We start from the raw sequence: 21,934 nt of genomic DNA, 5'->3' as shown, positions 1-21,934 counted from the left end.
CTTGATTCTATGTTTAGCGGAGATCTTCTATGGAAAAAAGTGTTGTGGAAGGGCAACAAACAAAAAAGTATCTAAAATGCACTTTGGCTGCTCTATGAGGTAGTCTGGATCACTTGTAGATGTGGAAAGGTTTTAATGAGACAAAAAAAATGCTCTGGGAAACAGCTTGGCTACTAAAGATTCACCATAAGATGGTTCTTTATTTACTTTTTTTTGCCTTTCCACGACACCTTTTCCACAGAAGATCTCCGCTAAACATAGAACAGGCCAGGCATTAACATCTCGACTCTATCTTAACTACTAAGCTCTGAGAAAGGAGCCCTGTTCACATGTATTTTTGTATTTCTCATTCTTCCGCCTCTGTTATAATTGTGCCACTAATTTCTTATAATGTACAGTGGGGCAAAAAAAGTATTTAGTCAGCCATGTTCTCCCACTTAAAAAGATGAGAGGCCTGTAATTTTCATCATAGGTACACTTCAACTATGACAGACAAAATGAGAAAAAAAATCCAGAAAATCACATTGTAGGATTTTTTATGAATTTATTTGCAAATTATGGTGGAAAATAAGTATTTAGGACATCTACTTTGTGCATGACACAAGTCATTTTTACCAACATTTGTTTACAGACAGATTATTTCACTGTATCACAATTCCAGTGGGTCAGAAGTTTACATACACTATGTTGACTGAGCTTTTAAACAGCTTGGAAAATTCCAGAAAAGGATGTCTTGGCTTTAGAAGCTTCTGATAGGCTAATTGACATAATTTGAGTCAATTGGAGGTGTACCTGTGGATGTATTTCAAGGCCTACCTTCACACTCAGTGCCTCTTTGCTTGACATCATGGGAAAATCTAAAGAAATCAGCCAAGACCTCAGAAAACAATTTGTAGACCTCCACAAGTCTGGTTCATCCTTGGGAGAAATTTCCAAACGCCTGAAGGTACCACGTTCATCTGTACAAACAATAGTACGCAAGTATAAACACCATGGGACCACGCAGCCGTCATACCGCTCAGGAAGGAGACATGTTCTGTCTCCTAGAGACAGAATAGAACTGTTTGGCCATAATGACCATCGTTATGTTTGGAGGAAAAAGGGGGAGGCTTGCAAGCCAAAGAACACCATCCCAACCGTGAAGCACGGGGGTGGCAGCATCATGTTGTGGGTGTGCTTTTCTGCAGGAGGCACTGGTGCACTTCACAAAATAGATGGCATCATGAGGAAGAAAAATGATGTGGATATATTGAAGCAACATCTCAAGACAAATGGATCTTCCAAATGGACAATGACCCCAATCATACTTCCAAAGTTGTGGCAAAATGGCTTAAGGACAACAAAGTCAAGGTATTGGAGTGGCCATCACAAAGCCCTGACCTCAATCCTATAGAAAATTTGTGGGCAGAACTGAAAATGCGTGTGGGAGCAAGGAGGCCTACAAATCTGTGTAAAGCATGTGTCGTTGGATGTAGACCAAAGTGCAGCGTGGTGAGCGTACATTTTATTTTAAAATGTCGCCAACAAACAACCGTGACGCTTACAGGGCTAAGTGCTACAAACAAAGTTCACTACCCACACACAAAGGAGGGGAAAAGGGCTACCTAAATATGATTCCCAATCAGAGACAACGATAGACAGCTGTCCCTGATTGAGACCCATACCCGGCCAAAACATAGAAATAAAGAAACATAGAAAACAAAACATAGAATGCCCACCCCACATCACACCCTGACCAAACCAAAATAGAGAAATAAAACGCCTCTCTAAGGTCAGGGCGTGACAACCTGACTCAGTTACACCAGCTCTGTCAGGAGGAATGGGCCAAAATTCACCCAACTTATTGTGGGAAGCTTGTGGAAGGCTACCTGAAACATTTGACCCAAGATAAACAATTTAAAGGCAATAATACCAAATACTAATTGAGTGTATGTAAACTTCTGACTCACTGGGAATGTGATGAATGAAATAAAAGCTGAAATAAATGATTCTCTCTACTATTATTCTGACATTTCACATTCTTAAAATAAAATGGTGATCCTAACTGACCTAAAACAGGGAATTTTTACTAGGATTTAATGTCAGGAATTGTGAAAAACTGAGTTTAAATGTATTTGGCTAAGGTGTATGTAAACTTCCGACTTCAACTGTATATAATAAGCTTGCAAAGTCAGGATCAAGAGTTCAATTACCACTGGAGCCACCCATATGAATTACCACTGGAGCCACCCATATGAATTACCACTGGAGCCACCCATATGAATTACCACTGGAGCCACCCATATGAATTACCACTGGAGCCACCCATATGAATTACCACTGGAGCCACCCATATGCATTACCACTGGAGCCACCCATATGAATTACCACTGGAGCCACCCATATGAATTACCACTGGAGCCACCCATATGAATTACCACTGGAGCCACCCATATGAATTACCACTGGAGCCACCCATATGAATTACCACTGGAGCCACCCATATGAATTACCACTGGAGCCACATATATGAAAATGTAAGCGTGCCGTACGTAGTAAATATGCAATATGTCATGTTTTTGGCGACCCCACCAAATTCACTTAGAAATGTGAGTTATAGATCTGTCATTCTCATTGAAAGCAAGTCTAAGAAGCGGTAGATATGTTCTATGTGCTCTATTTCTATGCTTCCTGTGTTTAGTTTTTGTTCTTTTACTTTCGGTTTTGTACACCAGCTTCAAACCGCTGAAAATACAACATTTTTGGTTATGGAAAATATTTTTCACTACATATTAGATGGTCCAATGAGTCTCTACACTATGACTGTTTGTTTTGTCACACAAACTGAAATTAGGCGAAATATTAGAATTTAAGCAAACCAGGAAATGGCAGAGTGATTTCTGCTGCATATTGCACCTTTTAAAGCATTTGCTAAATGGCATACAGTATATGATTCTATATTATTGCTATAGAAACAAGCATACAGTATATGATTCTATATTATTGCTATAGAAACAAGCATACAGTATATGATTCTATAGTATTGCTATAGAAACAAGCATACAGTATATGATTCTATAGTATTGCTATAGAAACAAGCATACAGTATATGATTCTATAGTATTGCTATAGAAACATGTCAACATATTACACAGTGATCATTCAAAGCGAACACATTATGCCTATGATGTTCATCACTATGAGCTTTATGAGCCTTCTGCACAAAATCAGTCAAAGATAATCCAATCACGTTTCTGTCTTCCACCGTACAAATATCAACATAAAAATGTCAGAGGATATTACTGTGATCCAATATAAAATGTAGATTTAAAAGCAGCTTTGACCTCAGTCGTACCTTAGCAACCGAACGTCTGATTCTGCTGTGCTGTTTACCACTAGGTTTATAGGATTCTACAACAAATGTCAAACAAGTCTTTAGCAAGAGCCCAATAGAGTTTCACTACAGTACATTTTCTGCATACACAAACATTAGGTAAAATAAACCAAAAAGTAGGAAATGTGTAAGTCAATGAATTAGCAAGCAGACACATCTATTCCAACTGTGACAGTGACAATAATGAGGTGACTAAGTATAGAATATAATATTATAGAATAGAATACAAGAGAATAGTATAGAATATAATATTATAGAATGGAAGAGAATAGAATACAAGAGAATAGTATAGAATAGAATATTATAGAATGGAATAGAATACAAAAGAATAGTATAGAATATAATATTATAGAATGGAATAGTATAGAGAATATTATTGAATAGTATAGAATATAATACAATAGAATACCACACACACGTCAACATGAGAGTAGAGACTGGCACACTGAGCTGTCAGTCTGGTCCTAGACTAAGGAATAATTACATATCCCAAAATATTATATATATACAGTGCCTTGTGAAAGTATTCGGCCCCCTTGAACTTTGCGACCTTTTGCCACATTTCAGGCGTCAAACATAAAGATATAAAACTGTATTTTTTTGTGAAGAATCAACAACAAGTGGGACACAATCATGAAGTGGAACGACATTTATTGAATATTTCAAACTTTTTTAACAAATCAAAAACTGAAAAATTGGGCGTGCAAAATTATTCAGCCCCTTTACTTTCAGTGCAGCAAACTCTCTCCAGAGGTTCAGTGAGGATCTCTGAATGATCCAATGTTGACCTAAATGACTAATGATGATAAATACAATCCACCTGTGTGTAATCAAGTCTCTGTATAAATGCACCTGCACTGTGATAGTCTCAGAGGTCCGTTAAAAGCGCAGAGAGCATCATGAAGAACAAGGAACACACCAGGCAGGTCCGAGATACTGTTGTGAAGAAGTTTAAAGCCGGATTTGGATACAAAAATATTTCCCAAGCTTTAAACATCCCAAGGAGCACTGTGCAAGCGATAATATTGAAATGGAAGGAGTATCAGACCACTGCAAATCTACCAAGACCTGGCCGTCCCTCTAAACTTTCAGCTCATACAAGGAGAAGACTGATCAGAGATGCAGCCAAGAGGCCCATGATCACTGGATGAACTCCAGAGATCTACAGCTGAGGTGGGAGACTCTGTCCATAGGACAACAATCAGTCTTATATTGCACAAATCTGGCCTTTATGGAAGAGTGGCAAGAAGAAAGCCATTTCTTAAAGATATCCATAAAAAGTGTTGTTTAAAGTTTGCCACAAGCCACCTGGGAGACACACCAAACATGTGGAAGAAGGTGCTCTGGTCAGATGAAACCAAAATGGAACTTTTTGGCAACAATGCAAAACGTTATGTTTGGCGTAAAAGCAGCACAGCTCATCACCCTGAACACACCATCCCCACTGTCAAACATGGTGGTGGCATCATCATGGTTTGGGCCTGCTTTTCTTCAGCAGGGACAGGGAAGATGGTTCAAATTGATGGGAAGATGGATGGAGCCAAATACAGGACCATTCTGGAAGAAAACCTGATGGAGTCTGCAAAAGACCTGAGACTGGGACGGAGATTTGCTCTCCATCCAACCTCACTGAGCTCGAGCTATTTTGCAAGGAGGAATGGGAAAAAAATTCAGTCTCTCGATGTGCAAAACCGATAGAGATATACCCCAAGCGACTTACAGCTGTAATTGCAGCAAAAGGTGGCGCTACAAAGTATAACTTAAGGTGGCTGAATAATTTTGCACGCCCAATTTTTCAGTTTTTGATTTGTTAAAAAAGTTTGAAATATCCAATAAATGTCGTTCCACTTCATGATTGTGTCCCACTTGTTGTTGATTCTTCACAAAAAAATACAGTTTTATATCTTTATGTTTGAAGCCTGAAATGTGGCAAAAGGTCGCAAAGTTCAAGGGGGCCGAATACTTTCGCAAGGCACTGTATATATATATCATATGGAGCAACAGGGGGGTAGAGACACTAGTCTGTCCCTGGCACACTGGGCTGTCAGTCTGGCATCTGAGTCATGGTCCCAACTGTCCAACAGAATGTCATGCAAGCCCTGCAACAGACAACCCATATTAATCAGTTTCCTAAAAACATAGTGTAACATGCTTCACCTAACTGTCATTATTTCCAGGTGGTCTTTGAGCTAAAGATAATCTTAATGTTTTGGGGAAACTCGCCCCCCAGGGTAGACAGTCATCACCTCTAATACTTTATACAACAACAGTAGTTAGACAGTAATAACCTGGGAATGATGTGTTTGTTTGTTTCCTATCTTCTAGTAACTCAGTCAGGTCAGTCAGGTCAGTCAGGTCAGTCAGTTCAGACAGGTCAGTCAGGTCAGACAGGTCAGACAGGTCAGTCAGGTCAGACAGGTCAGTCAGGTCAGACAGGTCAGACAGGTCAGACAGGTCAGTCAGGTCAGACAGGTCAGACAGGTCAGTCAGGTCAGACAGGTCAGTCAGGTCAGTCAGGTCAGTCAGGTCAGACAGGTCAGACAGGTCAGTCACGTCAGTCAGGTCAGACAGGTCAGTCAGGTCAGTCAGGTCAGTCAGGTCAGACAAATACTTGAAACTGAGTAGTTCCTAGAGAAATAACCTACCTGTTGCCAGTGTTTGGGTACTGAAGGACGTTCCCTTCTCTCAGATACATGGACTATGAGCTGCTCTAAAGAAGGACTGGCCCCTAGCTCCTCTTCATAAGGCAGTCTGTGTTCTGGCACTGGGCAGCCTGCAGGCGGAGACAGAGGTTAGGGTTATGGTTTGGGTTGGCGATGTAACTCTTCATAAGACAGTTTTATCTGACACCGGGCAGACTGCAGGGGGAGACGCAGGCATAGGGTTAGTGTTAGGGTTAGGGGGTAGTCTCCCATTGACAAACATTTGTGGGCAGTGCGCTTTGAGACCACAAGCGAGCTTAGGGTAACCTTAGGATAACCTTAGGATAACCCAATGATTATGATAAACACTGAGAACTCTTAAGAGATTGAATTATCTCAGAACCAAATCTCACATGCGCTTGGCTAGCTAACAGTGAAACATAATTAATTAATTAACTAACTAGCAACGGAAGAGATGCCATAGTCCCAAAAGTGCAAACACAGCCAACCTGGCACTCCAGGAAGGCTCAAGGAAACGCTCTATAAATATTTAAAATACAATTTTGAACCCCCCCCGGTTTGATATATAGCCTACCTATGAAAAGGTCTGAGCAGCGCATCAGCAGCTCCCAAAGCAGCGTTCCTAAGGAGTAGACGTCTCCCTGAATGAGACACCAGCCACTGCTCAGGTTCACGCAGCCATCCAGGAGCTCGGGGGCCATATAGCACAACGTCCCCACCTGGCTCTGTAGATGGAGAGGAGAAAGGTTGCACTAAACTGAACACCGCGTGTGTATGATCTACTGCAACGACAACATCATTATCAACAATAACAACAACAGGATCATCTCACTGCCTGGACGCTGGCCTGTGGAGAGAGTAGAAACAGAAGTTGCCTTTCAAAAACATGTTGTTGCTATTAAAATAAGAGACTGGCTAAAAACTTTTTTGCCCCACTGTATATGTATATACTGTACTCTATATACTGTACTGTATATACTGTACTGTATATACTGTACTCTATATACTATATCACTAGCCACTTTAAACTATGCCACTTTGTTTACATACCCTACATTACTCATCTCATATGTATATGTATATACTGTACTCTATATACTGTACTCTATATACTATATCACTAGCCACTTTAAACTATGCCACTTTGTTTACATACCCTACATTACTCATCTCATATGTATATGTATATACTGTACTCTATATCATCTACTGCATCTTTATGTAATACATGTATAACTAGCCACTTTAACTATGCCACTTTGTTTACATACCCTACATTACTCATCTCATATGTATATACTGTACTCGATACCATCTATTGCATCTTGCCTATGCCGTTCTGTACCATCACTCATTCATATATCTTTATGTACATATTCTTTATCCCTTTACACTTGTGTAGTAGTTTTGGAATTGTTTCGGTTAGATTACTTGTTGGTTATTACTGCATTGTCGGAACTAGAAGCACAAGCATTTCGCTACACTCGCATTAACATCTGCTAACCATGTGTATGTGACAAATACATTTGATTTGATTTGAAAACATGTTGTTGCTATTAAAATGAGAGACTGGGTGGTGTAGCAGTTAAGGTTCCACAGCCTCTGGCATTATATACCAGCATTGTTTTGATAGGAGGGATAGAATCTATCTCTGTCACTCTCTCTACATGTTCAATAAACTGAGAAAACATCCTAAAGAAGTAGAAGGGAGCCGGGGTTGGGGGAAAGAAGGAGCCGGGGTTGGGGGACAGAAGGAGCCGGGGTTGGGGGACAGAAGGAGCCGGGGTTGGGGAAAGAAGGAGCCGGGGTTGGGGGAAAGAAGGAGCCGGGGTTGGGGGAAAGAAGGAGCCGGGGTTGGGGGACAGAAGGAGCCGGGGTTGGGGGACAGAAGGAGCCGGGGTTGGGGAAAGAAGGAGCCGGGGTTGGGGGACAGAAGGAGCCGGGGTTGGGGGACAGAAGGAGCGGGGTTGGGGACAGAAGGGCCGGGGGGTTGGGGGACAGAAGGAGCCGGGGTTGGGGGAAAGAAGGAGCCGGGGTTGGGGAAAGAAGGAGCCGGGGTTGGGGGAAAGAAGGAGCCGGGGTTGGGGGAAAGAAGGAGCCGGGGTTGGGGGACAGAAGGAGCCGGGGTTGGGGGACAGAAGGAGCCGGGGTTGGGGGACAGAAGGAGCCGGGGTTGGGGGACAGAAGGGGCCGGGGTTGGGGGAAAGAAGGAGCCGGGGTTGGGGGAAAGAAGGAGCCGGGGGTTGGGGGAAAGAAGGAGCCGGGGTTGGGGGACAGAAGGAGCCGGGGTTGGGGGAAAGAAGGAGCCGGGGTTGGGGGAAAGAAGGAGCCGGGGTTGGGGGAAAGAAGGAGCCGGGGTTGGGGGACAGAAGGAGCCGGGGTTGGGGGAAAGAAGGAGCCGGGGTTGGGGGAAAGAAGGAGCCGGGGTTGGGGGACAGAAGGAGCCGGGGTTGGGGGACAGAAGGAGCCGGGGTTGGGGGACAGAAGGAGCCGGGGTTGGGGGACAGAAGGAGCCGGGGTTGGGGGAAAGAAGGAGCCGGGGTTGGGGAAAGAAGGAGCGGGGTTGGGGGAAAGAAGGAGCCGGGGTTGGGGGAAAGAAGGAGCCGGGGTTGGGGGACAGAAGGAGCCGGGGTTGGGGGACAGAAGGAGCCGGGGTTGGGGGACAGAAGGAGCCGGGGTTGGGGGACAGAAGGAGCCGGGGTTGGGGACAGAAGGGGCCGGGTTGGGGGAAAGAAGGAGCCAGGGTTGGGGGAAAGAAGGAGCCGGGGTTGGGGGAAAGAAGGAGCCGGGGTTGGGGGACAGAAGGAGCCGGGGTTGGGGGAAAGAAGGAGCGGGGTTGGGGGCCGGGGTTGGGGTTGGGGGGAAAGAAGGAGCCGGGGTTGGGGGACAGAAGGAGCCGGGGTTGGGGGACAGAAGGAGCCGGGGTTGGGGGAAAGAAGGAGCCGGGGTTGGGGGAAAGAAGGAGCCGGGGTTGGGGAAAGAAGGAGCCGGGGTTGGGGGAAAGAAGGAGCCGGGGTTGGGGGACAGAAGGAGCCGGGGTTGGGGGAAAGAAGGAGCCGGGGTTGGGGGACAGAAGGAGCCGGGGTTGGGGGACAGAAGGAGCCGGGGTTGGGGGAAAGAAGGAGCCGGGGTTGGGGGACAGAAGGAGCCGGGGTTGGGGGACAGAAGGAGCCGGGGTTGGGGGAAAGAAGGAGCCGGGGTTGGGGGAAAGAAGGAGCCGGGGTTGGGGGAAAGAAGGAGCTGGGGTTGGGGGAAAGACAGGCCCACCTGTACGTTAACCATGTAGCGCTGCCAGCTGTGTGGACCGGCGCACGAGCGCAGGATGGTGGAAGAGCCAAAGTCACACAGGACACAGGTACCATCGTCCCTCACTAGCACGTTGTTACTACTGAGATCTCTGTGGGCCACCGCTGGCTTGTGCACCCCTGAGAACACAGACATCAGACACACACAAACACACACTGTACAGCCGCTGACAAAGGACATATAGGATTGGGGTCAGGCGTTATTCCTGACCACATGGTGAGAGCAGGAGAAGGTCTTCCTGGGCAGGTCACATGGTCAGGAGAAACTGTAGTGGGGCAGGAGAAGGTCTTCCTGGGCAGGTCACGTGGTCAGGAGAAACTGCAGTGGGGCTTTGGAGCTTTTTCCCAGTATGTTGTCTAAACTGTGAGGTCCACATATGATGCAGAAAAGCTAATCCAAATTAATCCATGCTTTGTCACTTCTAGGTTAGACTACTGCAATGTTCTACTTTCCGGCTACCCGGATAAAGCACTAAATAAACTTCAGTTAGTGCTAAATACGGCGGCTAGAATCTTGACTAGAACCACAAAATTGGATCATGTTACTCCAGTGCTAGCCTCTCTACACTGGCTTCCTGTCATGTTATCATGTTACTCCAGTGCTAGCCTCCCTACACTGGCTTCCTGTCAAAGCAAGGGCTGATTTAAACGTTTTACTGTTAACCTACAAAGCTTTACATGGCCTTGCTCCTATCTATCTTTACGATTTGGTCCTGCCGTACATATCTACACGTACACTATGGTCACAAGACCCAAGCCTCCTAATTGTCCCTAGAATTTCTAAGCAAACAGCTGGTGGCAGGGCTTTCTCCTATAGAGCTTAATTTTTATGGAATGGTCTGCCTATCCATGTAAGAGACGCAGACTCAGTCTCAACCTTTAAGTCTTTACTGAAGACTCATCTCTTCAGTGGGTCCTATGATTGAGTGTAGTCTGGCCCAGGGGTGTGAAGGTGAACAGGCACTGGAGCGACGAACCATCCTTGCTGTCTTTGCCTGGCCGGCTCCCCTCTTTCCACTGGGATTCTCTTCCTTTGACCCTATTACAGGGGCTGAGTCACTGGCTTACTGGTGATCTCCCACAGTGGGGAAAAGTACTTAAGTAAAAATACTTAAAAGTACTACTTATGTCGTTTTTGGGGGTATCTGTACTTTACTTTACTATTTATATTTTGGCAACTTTTACTCCGCTACATTCCTAAATAAAATAATGTACTTTTTACTCCATACATTTTCCCCTGACACACATAAAAGTACTCGTTACATTTTGACAGGAAAATGGTCCAATTCACGCACTTATCAAGAGAACATCCCTCGCCATCCCTACTGCCTCTGATCTGGAGGTGTGCCCCTGGCTATCAGTAAATAAATAAATAAATAAGACAATTGTCTCAGGGTAGTAGGTTGGTGGTTGAAGATATCCCTCTAGTGGTGTTAGGGCTGTGCTATGGAAAAGTGGGTGGGGTTATATCCTGCCTGGTTGGCCCTGTACGGGGGTATCGTCGGACAAGGCCACAGGCCCCCCCCCCCTGTCTCTGTCTCCAGTATCTATGTTGGAATAGTCTATGTGCTGGGGGGCTAGGGTCAGTAAGTCCTATCTGGTGTAATTCTCCTGTCTTATCTCGTGTCCTGTGTGATCTTATGTATGCTCCCTCTAATTCTCCCACCTCTCTCTCTGCCTCAACCCAGAGGACCTGAGCCCGAGGACTATGCCTCAGGACTACCTGACCTGACGACTCCTGGCTGTCCCCACCCCAGTCCACCTGGTCGTGCTGCTGATCCAGTTTCTGCTGTTCTGCCTGCGGCTATGGAACCCTGACCTGTGCTACTTTGTCCCGGACCTGCTGTTTTCGACCCCCCCCCTCTATCTCTCTACCTGACCTGCTGTCTCGACCTCTGAATGCTCGGTTATGAAAAGCCTACTGACGTTTACTCCTGAGGTGCTGACCTGTTGCACCCTCTACAACCACTGTGATTATTATTTGACCCTGCTGGTTATCTATGAATGTTTAAACATCTTGAAGAACGATCTGGCCTTAATGGCCATGTACTGTTATAATCTCCACCTGGCACAGCTAGAAGAGGACTGGCTACCTCTGAGCCTGGTTCCTTTCTACCCAGCACAGCCAGAAGAGGACTGGCCACCTCTCAGAGCCTGGTTCCTTTCTACCCAGCACAGCCAGAAGAGGACTGGTCACCCCTCAGAGCCTGGTTCCTCTCTACCCAGCACAGCCAGAAGAGGACTGGTCACCCCTCAGAGCCTGGTTCCTTTCTACCCAGCACAGCCAGAAGAGGACTGGCCACCTCTCAGAGCCTGGTTCCTTTCTACCCAGCACAGCCAGAAGAGGACTGGCCACCCCTCAGAGCCTGGTTCCTTTCTACCCAGCACAGCCAGAAGAGGACTGGTCACCCCTCAGAGCCTGGTTCCTTTCTACCCAGCACAGCCAGAAGAGGACTGGCCACCTCTCAGAGCCTGGTTCCTTTCTACCCAGCACAGCCAGAAGAGGACTGGCCACCTCTCAGAGCCTGGTTCCTTTCTACCCAGCACAGCCAGAAGAGGACTGGCCACCTCTCAGAGCCTGGTTCCTTTCTACCCAGCACAGCCAGAAGAGGACTGGTCACCCCTCAGAGCCTGGTTCCTTTCTACCCAGCACAGCCAGAAGAGGACTGGCCACCTCTCAGAGCCTGGTTCCTTTCTACCCAGCACAGCCAGAAGAGGACTGGCCACCCCTCAGAGCCTGGTTCCTTTCTACCCAGCACAGCCAGAAGAGGACTGGTCCCCTCAGAGCCTGGTTCCTTTCTACCCAGCACAGCCAGAAGAGGACTGGCCACCTCTCAGAGCCTGGTTCCTTTCTACCCAGCACAGCCAGAAGAGGACTGGCCACCTCTCAGAGCCTGGTTCCTTTCTACCCAGCACAGCCAGAAGAGGACTGGTCACCTCTCAGAGCATGGTTCCGTTCTACCCAGCACAGCCAGAAGAGGACTGGTCACCCCTCAGAGCCTGGTTCCTTTCTACCCAGCACAGCCAGAAGAGGACTGGCCACCTCTCAGAGCCTGGTTCCTTTCTACCCAGCACAGCCAGAAGAGGACTGGCCACCTCTCAGAGCCTGGTTCCTTTCTACCCAGCACAGCCAGAAGAGGACTGGCCACCTCTCAGAGCCTGGTTCCTTTCTACCCAGCACAGCCAGAAGAGGACTGGTCACCCCTCAGAGCCTGGTTCCTTTCTACCCAGCACAGCCAGAAGAGGACTGGCCACCTCTCAGAGCCTGGTTCCTTTCTACCCAGCACAGCCAGAAGAGGACTGGCCACCTCTCAGAGCCTGGTTCCTTTCTACCCAGCACAGCCAGAAGAGGACTGGTCACCCCTCAGAGCCTGGTTCCTCTCTACCCAGCACAGCCAGAAGAGGACTGGCCACCTCTCAGAGCCTGGTTCCTTTCTACCCAGCACAGCCAGAAGAGGACTGGCCACCTCTCAGAGCCTGGTTCCTTTCTACCCAGCACAGCCAGAAGAGGACTGGCCACCTCTCAGAGCCTGGTTCCTTTCTACCCAGCACAGCCAGAAGAGGACTGGCCACCCCTCAGAGCCTGGTTCCTTTCTACCCAGCACAGCCAGAAGAGGACTGGTCACCCCTCAGAGCCTGGTTCCTTTCTACCCAGCACAGCCAGAAGAGGACTGGCCACCTCTCAGAGCCTGGTTCCTTTCTACCCAGCACAGCCAGAAGAGGACTGGCCACCTCTCAGAGCCTGGTTCCTTTCTACCCAGCACAGCCAGAAGAGGACTGGTCACCCCTCAGAGCCTGGTTCCTTTCTACCCAGCACAGCCAGAAGAGGACTGGCCACCTCTCAGAGCCTGGTTCCTTTCTACCCAGCACAGCCAGAAGAGGACTGGCCACCCCTCAGAGCCTGGTTCCTTTCTACCCAGCACAGCCAGAAGAGGACTGGTCACCCCTCAGAGCCTGGTTCCTTTCTACCCAGCACAGCCAGAAGAGGACTGGCCACCTCTCAGAGCCTGGTTCCTTTCTACCCAGCACAGCCAGAAGAGGACTGGCCACCTCTCAGAGCCTGGTTCCTTTCTACCCAGCACAGCCAGAAGAGGACTGGTCAACTCTCAGAGCATGGTTCCGTTCTACCCAGCACAGCCAGAAGAGGACTGGTCACCCCTCAGAGCCTGGTTCCTTTCTACCCAGCACAGCCAGAAGAGGACTGGCCACCTCTCAGAGCCTGGTTCCTTTCTACCCAGCACAGCCAGAAGAGGACTGGCCACCTCTCAGAGCCTGGTTCCTTTCTACCCAGCACAGCCAGAAGAGGACTGGCCACCTCTCAGAGCCTGGTTCCTTTCTACCCAGCACAGCCAGAAGAGGACTGGTCACCCCTCAGAGCCTGGTTCCTCTCTACCCAGCACAGCCAGAAGAGGACTGGCCACCTCTCAGAGCCTGGTTCCTTTCTACCCAGCACAGCCAGAAGAGGACTGGCCACCTCTCAGAGCCTGGTTCCTTTCTACCCAGCACAGCCAGAAGAGGACTGGTCACCCCTCAGAGCCTGGTTCCTCTCTACCCAGCACAGCCAGAAGAGGACTGGCCACCTCTCAGAGCCTGGTTCCTTTCTACCCAGCACAGCCAGAAGAGGACTGGCCACCTCTCAGAGCCTGGTTCCTTTCTACCCAGCACAGCCAGAAGAGGACTGGCCACCCCTCAGAGCCTGGTTCCTTTCTACCCAGCACAGCCAGAAGAGGACTGGTCACCCCTCAGAGCCTGGTTCCTTTCTACCCAGCACAGCCAGAAGAGGACTGGTCACCCCTCAGAGCCTGGTTCCTTTCTACCCAGCACAGCCAGAAGAGGACTGGCCACCTCTCAGAGCCTGGTTCCTTTCTACCCAGCACAGCCAGAAGAGGACTGGCCACCTCTCAGAGCCTGGTTCCTTTCTACCCAGCACAGCCAGAAGAGGACTGGCCACCTCTCAGAGCCTGGTTCCTTTCTACCCAGCACAGCCAGAAGAGGACTGGTCACCCCTCAGAGCCTGGTTCCTCTCTACCCAGCACAGCCAGAAGAGGACTGGCCACCCCTCAGAGCCTGGTTCCTTTCTACCCAGCACAGCCAGAAGAGGACTGGCCACCTCTCAGAGCCTGGTTCCTTTCTACCCAGCACAGCCAGAAGAGGACTGACCACCCCTCAGAGCCTGGTTCCTTTCTACCCAGCACAGCCAGAAGAGGACTGGCCACCTCTCAGAGCCTGGTTCCTTTCTACCCAGCACAGCCAGAAGAGGACTGGCCACCTCTCAGAGCCTGGTTCCTTTCTACCCAGCACAGCCAGAAGAGGACTGGCCACCTCTCAGAGCCTGGTTCCTTTCTACCCAGCACAGCCAGAAGAGGACTGGCCACCTCTCAGAGCCTGGTTCCTTTCTACCCAGCACAGCCAGAAGAGGACTGGTCACCCCTCAGAGCCTGGTTCCTCTCTACCCAGCACAGCCAGAAGAGGACTGGCCACCCCTCAGAGCCTGGTTCCTTTCTACCCAGCACAGCCAGAAGAGGACTGGCCACCTCTCAGAGCCTGGTTCCTTTCTACCCAGCACAGCCAGAAGAGGACTGACCACCCCTCAGAGCCTGGTTCCTTTCTACCCAGCACAGCCAGAAGAGGACTGGCCACCTCTCAGAGCCTGGTTCCTTTCTACCCAGCACAGCCAGAAGAGGACTGGCCACCTCTCAGAGCCTGGTTCCTTTCTACCCAGCACAGGTAGAAGAGGACTGGTCACCCCTCAGAGCCTGGTTCCTTTCTACCCAGCACAGCCAGAAGAGGACTGGCCACCTCTCAGAGCCTGGTTCCTTTCTACCCAGCACAGCCAGAAGAGGACTGGTCACCCCTCAGAGCCTGGTTCCTTTCTACCCAGCACAGCCAGAAGAGGACTGGTCACCCCTCAGAGCCTGGTTCCTTTCTACCCAGCACAGCCAGAAGAGGACTGGCCACCCCTCAGAGCCTGGTTCCTTTCTACCCAGCACAGCCAGAAGAGGACTGGTCACCCCTCAGAGCCTGGTTCCTTTCTACCCAGCACAGCCAGAAGAGGACTGGCCACCTCTCAGAGCCTGGTTCCTTTCTACCCAGCACAGCCAGAAGAGGACTGGCCACCTCTCAGAGCCTGGTTCCTTTCTACCCAGCACAGCCAGAAGAGGACTGGCCACCTCTCAGAGCCTGGTTCCTTTCTACCCAGCACAGCCAGAAGAGGACTGGTCACCCTCAGAGCCTGGTTCCTCTCTACCCAGCACAGCCAGAGAGGACTGGCCACCCCTCAGAGCCTGGTTCCTTTCTACCCAGCACAGCCAGAAGAGGACTGGCCACCTCTCAGAGCCTGGTTCCTTTCTACCCAGCACAGCCAGAAGAGGACTGACCACCCCTCAGAGCCTGGTTCCTTTCTACCCAGCACAGCCAGAAGAGGACTGGCCACCTCTCAGAGCCTGGTTCCTTTCTACCCAGCACAGCCAGAAGAGGACTGGCCACCTCTCAGAGCCTGGTTCCTTTCTACCCAGCACAGGTAGAAGAGGACTGGTCACCCCTCAGAGCCTGGTTCCTTTCTACCCAGCACAGCCAGAAGAGGACTGGTCACCTCTCAGAGCCTGGTTCCTTTCTACCCAGCACAGCCAGAAGAGGACTGGTCACCCCTCAGAGCCTGGTTCCTTTCTACCCAGCACAGCCAGAAGAGGACTGGTCACCCCTCAGAGCCTGGTTCCTTTCTACCCAGCACAGCCAGAAGAGGACTGGCCACCCCTCAGAGCCTGGTTCCTTTCTACCCAGCACAGCCAGAAGAGGACTGGTCACCCCTCAGAGCCTGGTTCCTCTCTACCCAGCACAGCCAGAAGAGGACTGGTCACCCCTCAGAGCCTGGTTCCTTTCTACCCAGCACAGCCAGAAGAGGACTGGTCACCCCTCAGAGCCTGGTTCCTTTCTACCCAGCACAGCCAGAAGAGGACTGGTCACCCTCAGAGCCTGGTTCCTTTCTACCCAGCACAGCCAGAAGAGGACTGGCCACCTCTCAGAGCCTGGTTCCTTTCTACCCAGCACAGCCAGAAGAGGACTGGCCACCTCTCAGAGCCTGGTTCCTTTCTACCCAGCACAGCCAGAAGAGGACTGGCCACCTCTCAGAGCCTGGTTCCTTTCTACCCAGCACAGCCAGAAGAGGACTGGTCACCCCTCAGAGCCTGGTTCCTTTCTACCCAGCACAGCCAGAAGAGGACTGGCCACCCTCAGAGCCTGGTTCCTTTCTACCCAGCACAGCCAGAAGAGGACTGGCCACCTCTCAGAGCCTGGTTCCTTTCTACCCAGCACAGCCAGAAGAGGACTGACCACCCCTCAGAGCCTGGTTCCTTTCTACCCAGCACAGCCAGAAGAGGACTGGCCACCTCTCAGAGCCTGGTTCCTTTCTACCCAGCACAGCCAGAAGAGGACTGGCCACCTCTCAGAGCCTGGTTCCTTTCTACCCAGCACAGCCAGAAGAGGACTGGCCACCTCTCAGAGCCTGGTTCCTTTCTACCCAGCACAGCCAGAAGAGGACTGGCCACCTCTCAGAGCCTGGTTCCTTTCTACCCAGCACAGCCAGAAGAGGACTGGTCACCCCTCAGAGCCTGGTTCCTCTCTACCCAGCACAGCCAGAAGAGGACTGGCCACCCCTCAGAGCCTGGTTCCTTTCTACCCAGCACAGCCAGAAGAGGACTGGCCACCTCTCAGAGCCTGGTTCCTTTCTACCCAGCACAGCCAGAAGAGGACTGGCCACCCCTCAGAGCCTGGTTCCTTTCTACCCAGCACAGCCAGAAGAGGACTGGCCACCTCTCAGAGCCTGGTTCCTTTCTACCCAGCACAGCCAGAAGAGGACTGGCCACCTCTCAGAGCCTGGTTCCTTTCTACCCAGCACAGGTAGAAGAGGACTGGTCACCCCTCAGAGCCTGGTTCCTTTCTACCCAGCACAGAAGAGGACTGGCCACCTCTCAGAGCCTGGTTCCTTTCTACCCAGCACAGCCAGAAGAGGACTGGTCACCCCTCAGAGCCTGGTTCCTTTCTACCCAGCACAGCCAGAAGAGGACTGGTCACCCCTCAGAGCCTGGTTCCTTTCTACCCAGCACAGCCAGAAGAGGACTGGCCACCCCTCAGAGCCTGGTTCCTTCTCTCACCCCCAGCACAGCCAGAAGAGGACTGGTCACCCCTCAGAGCCTGGTTCCTTTCTACCCAGCACAGCCAGAAGAGGACTGGCCACCTCTCAGAGCCTGGTTCCTTTCTACCCAGCACAGCCAGAAGAGGACTGGCCACCTCTCAGAGCCTGGTTCCTTTCTACCCAGCACAGCCAGCCAGAAGAGGACTGGTCACCCCTCAGAGCCTGGTTCCTCTCTACCCAGCACAGCCAGAAGAGGACTGGCCACCCCTCAGAGCCTGGTTCCTTTCTACCCAGCACAGCCAGAAGAGGACTGGCCACCTCTCAGAGCCTGGTTCCTTTCTACCCAGCACAGCCAGAAGAGGACTGACCACCCCTCAGAGCCTGGTTCCTTTCTACCCAGCACAGCCAGAAGAGGACTGGCCACCTCTCAGAGCCTGGTTCCTTTCTACCCAGCACAGCCAGAAGAGGACTGGCCACCTCTCAGAGCCTGGTTCCTTTCTACCCAGCACAGCCAGAAGAGGACTGGTCACCCCTCAGAGCCTGGTTCCTTTCTACCCAGCACAGCCAGAAGAGGACTGGCCACCTCTCAGAGCCTGGTTCCTTTCTACCCAGCACAGCCAGAAGAGGACTGGTCCCCCTCAGAGCCTGGTTCCTTTCTACCCAGCACAGCCAGAAGAGGACTGGTCACCCCTCAGAGCCTGGTTCCTTTCTACCCAGCACAGCCAGAAGAGGACTGGCCACCCCTCAGAGCCTGGTTCCTTTCTACCCAGCACAGCCAGAAGAGGACTGGTCACCCCTCAGAGCCTGGTTCCTTTCTACCCAGCACAGCCAGAAGAGGACTGGTCACCCCTCAGAGCCTGGTTCATTTCTACCCAGCACAGCCAGAAGAGGACTGGTCACCCCTCAGAGCCTGGTTCCTTTCTACCCAGCACAGCCAGAAGAGGACTGGCCACCTCTCAGAGCCTGGTTCCTTTCTACCCAGCACAGCCAGAAGAGGACTGGTCACCCCTCAGAGCCTGGTTCCTTTCTACCCAGCACAGCCAGAAGAGGACTGGCCACCTCTCAGAGCCTGGTTCCTTTCTACCCAGCACAGCCAGAAGAGGACTGGCCACCTCTCAGAGCCTGGTTCCTTTCTACCCAGCACAGCCAGAAGAGGACTGGTCACCCCTCAGAGCCTGGTTCCTTTCTACCCAGCACAGCCAGAAGAGGACTGGCCACCCTCAGAGCCTGGTTCCTTTCTACCCAGCACAGCCAGAAGAGGACTGGCCACCTCTCAGAGCCTGGTTCCTTTCTACCCAGCACAGCCAGAAGAGGACTGGCCACCCTCAGAGCCTGGTTCCTTTCTACCCAGCACAGCCAGAAGAGGACTGGTCACCCCTCAGAGCCTGGTTCCTTTCTACCCAGCACAGCCAGAAGAGGACTGGCCACCTCTCAGAGCCTGGTTCCTTTCTACCCAGCACAGCCAGAAGAGGACTGGCCACCTCTCAGAGCCTGGTTCCTTTCTACCCAGCACAGCCAGAAGAGGACTGGCCACCCCTCAGAGCCTGGTTCCTTTCTACCCAGCACAGCCAGAAGAGGACTGGCCACCTCTCAGAGCCTGGTTCCTTTCTACCCAGCACAGCCAGAAGAGGACTGGTCACCCTCAGAGCCTGGTTCCTTTCTACCCAGCACAGCCAGAAGAGGACTGGCCACCTCTCAGAGCCTGGTTCCTTTCTACCCAGCACAGCCAGAAGAGGACTGGCCACCTCTCAGAGCCTGGTTCCTTTCTACCCAGCACAGCCAGAAGAGGACTGGCCACCCCTCAGAGCCTGGTTCCTTTCTACCCAGCACAGCCAGAAGAGGACTGGCCACCTCTCAGAGCCTGGTTCCTTTCTACCCAGCACAGCCAGAAGAGGACTGGCCACCTCTCAGAGCCTGGTTCCTTTCTACCCAGCACAGCCAGAAGAGGACTGGTCACCCTCAGAGCCTGGTTCCTTTCTACCCAGCACAGCCAGAAGAGGACTGGCCACCTCTCAGAGCCTGGTTCCTTTCTACCCAGCACAGCCAGAAGAGGACTGGTCACCCCTCAGAGCCTGGTTCCTTTCTACCCAGCACAGCCAGAAGAGGACTGGTCACCCTCAGAGCCTGGTTCCTTTCTACCCAGCACAGCCAGAAGAGGACTGGCCACCCTCAGAGCCTGGTTCCTTTCTACCCAGCACAGCCAGAAGAGGACTGGTCACCCCTCAGAGCCTGGTTCCTTTCTACCCAGCACAGCCAGAAGAGGACTGGCCACCCTCAGAGCCTGGTTCCTTTCTACCCAGCACAGCCAGAAGAGGACTGGTCACCCCTCAGAGCCTGGTTCCTTTCTACCCAGCACAGCCAGAAGAGGACTGGCCACCTCTCAGAGCCTGGTTCCTTTCTACCCAGCACAGCCAGAAGAGGACTGGTCACCCTCAGAGCCTGGTTCCTTTCTACCCAGCACAGCCAGAAGAGGACTGGCCACCTCTCAGAGCCTGGTTCCTTTCTACCCAGCACAGCCAGAAGAGGACTGGCCACCTCTCAGAGCCTGGTTCCTTTCTACCCAGCACAGCCAGAAGAGGACTGGTCACCCTCAGAGCCTGGTTCCTTTCTACCCAGCACAGCCAGAAGAGGACTGGTCACCCTCAGAGCCTGGTTCCTTTCTACCCAGCACAGCCAGAAGAGGACTGGTCACCCCTCAGAGCCTGGTTCCTTTCTACCCAGCACAGCCAGAAGAGGACTGGCCACCTCTCAGAGCCTGGTTCCTTTCTACCCAGCACAGCCAGAAGAGGACTGGTCACCCCTCAGAGCCTGGTTCCTTTCTACCCAGCACAGCCAGAAGAGGACTGGCCACCTCTCAGAGCCTGGTTCCTTTCTACCCAGCACAGCCAGAAGAGGACTGGTCACCCCTCAGAGCCTGGTTCCTTTCTACCCAGCACAGCCAGAAGGAGCCACCTCTCAGAGCCTGGTACCCAGCACAGCCAGAAGAGGACTGGTCACCTCAGAGCCTGGTTCCTTTCTACCCAGCACAGCCAGAAGAGGACTGGCCACCTCTCAGAGCCTGGTTCCTTTCTACCCAGCACAGCCAGAAGAGGACTGGTCACCCTCAGAGCCTGGTTCCTTTCTACCCAGCACAGCCAGAAGAGGACTGGCCACCTCTCAGAGCCTGGTTCCTTTCTACCCAGCACAGCCAGAAGAGGACTGGTCACCCTCAGAGCCTGGTTCCTTTCTACCCAGCACAGCCAGAAGAGGACTGGCCACCTCTCAGAGCCTGGTTCCTTTCTACCCAGCACAGCCAGAAGAGGACTGGCCACCTCTCAGAGCCTGGTTCCTTTCTACCCAGCACAGCCAGAAGAGGACTGGCCACCTCTCAGAGCCTGGTTCCTTTCTACCCAGCACAGCCAGAAGAGGACTGGCCACCCCTCAGAGCCTGGTTCCTTTCTACCCAGCACAGCCAGAAGAGGACTGGCCACCTCTCAGAGCCTGGTTCCTTTCTACCCAGCACAGCCAGAAGAGGACTGGCCACCTCTCAGAGCCTGGTTCCTTTCTACCCAGCACAGCCAGAAGAGGACTGGTCACCCCTCAGAGCCTGGTTCCTTTCTACCCAGCACAGCCAGAAGAGGACTGGCCACCTCTCAGAGCCTGGTTCCTTTCTACCCAGCACAGCCAGAAGAGGACTGGCCACCTCTCAGAGCCTGGTTCCTTTCTACCCAGCACAGCCAGAAGAGGACTGGCCACCTCTCAGAGCCTGGTTCCTTTCTACCCAGCACAGCCAGAAGAGGACTGGCCACCTCTCAGAGCCTGGTTCCTTTCTACCCAGCACAGCCAGAAGAGGACTGGTCACCCTCAGAGCCTGGTTCTTTCTACCCAGCACAGCCAGAAGAGGACTGGCCACCCCTGAGAGCCTGGTTCCTTTCTACCCAGCACAGCCAGAAGAGGACTGGCCACCTCTCAGAGCCTGGTTCCTTTCTACCCAGCACAGCCAGAAGAGGACTGGTCACCCCTCAGAGCCTGGTTCCTTTCTACCCAGCACAGCCAGAAGAGGACTGGCCACCCCTCAGAGCCTGGTTCCTTTCTACCCAGCACAGCCAGAAGAGGACTGGTCACCTCTCAGAGCCTGGTTCCTTTCTACCCAGCACAGCCAGAAGAGGACTGGTCACCCTCAGAGCCTGGTTCCTTTCTACCCAGCACAGCCAGAAGAGGACTGGCCACCTCTCAGAGCCTGGTTCCTTTCTACCCAGCACAGCCAGAAGAGGACTGGTCACCCCTCAGAGCCTGGTTCCTTTCTACCCAGCACAGCCAGAAGAGGACTGGTCACCCCTCAGAGCCTGGTTCCTTTCTACCCAGCACAGCCAGAAGAGGACTGGCCACCTCTCAGAGCCTGGTTCCTTTCTACCCAGCACAGCCAGAAGAGGACTGGCCACCTCTCAGAGCCTGGTTCCTTTCTACCCAGCACAGCCAGAAG

The 21,934-nt window shown here is 51.7% G+C and overlaps 1 protein-coding gene across 1 annotated transcript in view; it reads right to left on the bottom strand.

Annotated features, from left to right (window-relative positions):
* Positions 1 to 5,315: 5,315 nt before the first annotated feature.
* The window catches only part of LOC115117405 (anti-Muellerian hormone type-2 receptor), a 31,537-nt gene continuing 14,918 nt past the window's right edge, over positions 5,316 to 21,934 (bottom strand). The window contains exons 7-10 of the mRNA XM_029645881.2: positions 9,304 to 9,461; positions 6,611 to 6,761; positions 6,019 to 6,146; positions 5,316 to 5,472 (exon numbers count right to left, since the gene is read on the bottom strand). Coding sequence (XP_029501741.2) covers positions 5,362 to 5,472; positions 6,019 to 6,146; positions 6,611 to 6,761; positions 9,304 to 9,461 — 548 coding nt within the window. The 3' untranslated portion in view covers positions 5,316 to 5,361. The remainder of the gene's footprint in view (positions 5,473 to 6,018; positions 6,147 to 6,610; positions 6,762 to 9,303; positions 9,462 to 21,934) is intronic.

This window comes from Oncorhynchus nerka, linkage group LG15, assembly GCF_034236695.1.
Source record: "Oncorhynchus nerka isolate Pitt River linkage group LG15, Oner_Uvic_2.0, whole genome shotgun sequence".
Taxonomy (NCBI): domain Eukaryota; kingdom Metazoa; phylum Chordata; class Actinopteri; order Salmoniformes; family Salmonidae; genus Oncorhynchus; species Oncorhynchus nerka.
This window is presented reverse-complemented; position numbering and strand designations above follow the sequence as displayed.